The 3,338-nt window shown below is 36.8% G+C and overlaps 1 protein-coding gene across 1 annotated transcript in view; it reads left to right on the top strand.

Moving 5' to 3' along the window:
• The window catches only part of LOC132163238 (beta-galactosidase 8-like), a 9,429-nt gene extending 6,606 nt beyond the window's left edge, over window positions 1–2,823 (top strand). The window contains 6 exon segments of the mRNA XM_059573445.1: window positions 717–826; window positions 988–1,101; window positions 1,364–1,465; window positions 1,785–1,996; window positions 2,073–2,409; window positions 2,522–2,823. Coding sequence (XP_059429428.1) covers window positions 717–826; window positions 988–1,101; window positions 1,364–1,465; window positions 1,785–1,996; window positions 2,073–2,409; window positions 2,522–2,629 — 983 coding nt within the window. The 3' untranslated portion in view covers window positions 2,630–2,823.
• The last annotated feature ends 515 nt before the right edge of the window (window positions 2,824–3,338 follow it).

Here is a 3,338-nt window from a genome sequence, read left to right as displayed (position 1 = left end):
TTCAGCTGCTGCTATGGTTGGGTGCCTAAATCGAAGAACCAATTTACATATTCATTAGCATAAAGAGAGCTAGAAGAATTTTTCATCAACTCGAGCCTTGATAAGGACGTCATTGATTTGAGTGGGGGACAATTTTGACACTAAGCGAAGTCATACATTGAGTAGATGAATTGTGATGGTATTGCCTGGGTGCCAAATCACACATTAATTTCTTACTAGGTGAGAATGAGCTTTATAAGTGATTGTTGAAAGCTCAAATTGTAACTTATTTAGTGCTTTTGGAGTAATAGTGTAAATGTGACTAGCGTCTTCCCTGCATCATGACAAGTGTATATGAAACACTACCTTTGCCTTACTAAATCTAACTTTTTGAAACATTTCTGATACACTGTAGTATGAACAATTTCAAGATATTGTAAGCTGAATATGCTTTTCATTAGGTGCTGATTGCACTAAGGTTTTTATCCCTAGTAGGATAGTTTTAGGTTTCTTTCTTTTGTGTAATGCCTCTCATATATATTCTCTGCCTATCTAAAGTTTGAAATCTCCTGTAAATGCAAAAGATACAGAAACTAGGATCAAACCTGGTCTAACCGAAAATTTCATATAATGTTGACAGTATTTCTTTTCAGATGTAAAATGGTTACATAGTTTGCCTAATTCATTACAATACTGTATATTTTTGCATGATCATGTAGCAATTGAAACCTTTGCAGGGAGTGGAAAAGGTAACAGTGACAATGCTGAGGTTGCAGTCGAGATCCCCATTGCACTTATAGCTGGGAAGAACACAATTGATCTCCTGAGTTTGACAGTGGGACTTCAGGTCTGCCTTCCTGCATATCTATTAAATCAGGGAAATTGTTATTGCTATAGTGGTTTCCATGTTCAATGAATATATTATTAGATGGATGAAAAGGCTTCAGCATTTGGTGAATCACTAGGGATAAGAATTTTTAAATGCTAACATCTTTTCATTTATATCAGAACTATGGAGCTTTTTTTGACATAATGGGTGCGGGGATCACTGGTCCAGTAAAGCTGAAAGGCACAAAAAATGGCACAACTATCGATCTTTCTTCTCAGCAATGGACATATCAGGTTAGTGTTCTTGTTTTTTTCTTTTTTCTTTTTCAATTCCATTTGTCCTGATATTGGCTAATGGCAACTGAGAGATAAAAATTCTTGTAAACAGAATATTTGATGTTCCACCAACTAGGCAAAACAAAGAAACCGATTTCTCAATTAATTCATCCAGAATGAGTAGACATACAACTCCCAAAAACGATATTTTATTTGTTGGTCATAAATATTTAAAAGGATTTAATGCAATAATGCTCATTTTCTTCTTTTTTGGGTGCAGGTTGGGCTTAAAGGTGAAGAATCAGGTCTGTCTAGTGGAAGTTCTTCACAGTGGGTTTCACAACCTACCTTGCCTAAGAACCAACCCTTGACTTGGTACAAGGTAACCTTAATTCTTATATTTTGGTTATGAGTTGAATCATTCAAATATCTTATTTCACAACCAAGCCAATAACTATTGATCAGTTTAACTCACAGTGATAGTTGTTATGTTGTCCATATCCACTTGAAGTGGATTTTAGTAGAAGGCTACTCGTGATAAAATATGTAATTAAAATGAGAGGTAAAGTGTCAAGTCAGGGTTTGAATTTCAGACCCCCGACTTTGATACATTGATAAATCACCAAATTTAACAAAGATTACTAGGACTTCTATAGAACTGTTTCTTAGATACTAATCAAAAGCCATACGTGCTGATTCAGACGAAGTTTAATGTGCCTGCTGGCAGTGACCCAGTTGCACTAGACTTCACAGGGATGGGGAAAGGCGAGGCATGGGTGAATGGACAAAGCATTGGACGCTATTGGCCAGTGTATATCGCTTCAAATGGTGGTTGCACCGACTCTTGCGATTACCGAGGATCTTATAATGCAAACAAATGCCGCAAGAACTGTGGGAAGCCATCTCAAACACTGTAAGTGCTGTAAAGAGTATTCATAGGAAAAGTTTGCTAGTAAGAATATTTGGTTCTGATATCACTGATCTCACAGGTACCATGTACCCCGTTCATGGTTGCAAACAAGTGGCAACACTCTTGTACTTTTTGAGGAAATTGGTGGTGATCCAACACAGATTTCTTTTGCCACAAGGCAGATTGGAAGTTTGTGCTCCCATGTGTCAGAGTCTCACCCATCACCTATGGAAACATGGAATGCACATTCAAGATTAGGAAAGAAATTAGAGCCTACACTATCATTGGAGTGCCCATTTCCAGGTCAAGTCATTTCTTCAATCAAGTTTGCAAGTTTTGGGACTCCAAATGGGATTTGTGGGGGCTTTAGCCATGGCCAGTGCAGCAGCAGGAGGGCTCTGTCCATTGTACAGAAGGTGTGATCTTGCTCATTCTTTTGATAAAGTTTCATATTATATATAAGCCTCTTAAATCTTAATACTCTTTTAACTTATATTGGATTATTCTGACTAGTTTGAACTCTTACAGGCTTGCATTGGATCAAAGAGTTGTAGCATTGGAGTGTCAGTAAATAAGTTTGGTGATCCATGTAAAGGAGTAACAAAGAGTTTAGCAGTAGAAGCTTCCTGTGCATAGAGATGAATGCTCTTAGCCTTCACATAATAGTAAAGTAAAAAAAAAAAAAAAATCCTCCTCCAAAATCACACCCAGATCGTGTGGTGCACATGCCAATTGCAATAAAAAGAAAATAATAATAACAATAATAATTATTAGAGGTGGTTGCATATTGAGTGAGTTACCTAACTGGGTCTGTTAATGAATACCATGTGTGTGTGTGTGTGTGTGTGTGTGGGGGGGGGGATTAGCAGGTGAAGTCAACTTCCATGAAGTGAATGAATTAAAAGATATTATTATTTTTCGAAATGGGGAGATGATTGTATTCAATTCCTTGTATACGTGGTTGGATTTATATCGTTAATTTGTTTAACAATTCAAAGCTATGCTTTGTAGCTTTTGCTATCTTTGTTGGAGAACCACTTGTCTTGTCTTGTCTTGTGTACTCCATCGCGCCGCCCACACCTTAGTTTTCAATACACCAACCCCAAGCAGTGAGGTCAAAAATCACCACATATTGGAATTGGGCACTTTAATCTTGTTGAAGCTTTTTATCTGCTCTACCAAAATTCATCGCATTGCTTTAAACCTCTTTTTGCCTGCCTTCTCTCTTTGACTATTTAGTATTTTAGGTGGCATTGATTGATGGGTATCGTTTAAAAGGCCTAAAAGTGTTTTAACACTCAAAAAGTATGTTTAAAGAAAAACAAATATTTGTTTAGTTAAAAAA

This window comes from Corylus avellana, chromosome ca10 (assembly GCF_901000735.1).
Source record: "Corylus avellana chromosome ca10, CavTom2PMs-1.0".
Classification (NCBI taxonomy): domain Eukaryota; kingdom Viridiplantae; phylum Streptophyta; class Magnoliopsida; order Fagales; family Betulaceae; genus Corylus; species Corylus avellana.
This window is presented reverse-complemented; position numbering and strand designations above follow the sequence as displayed.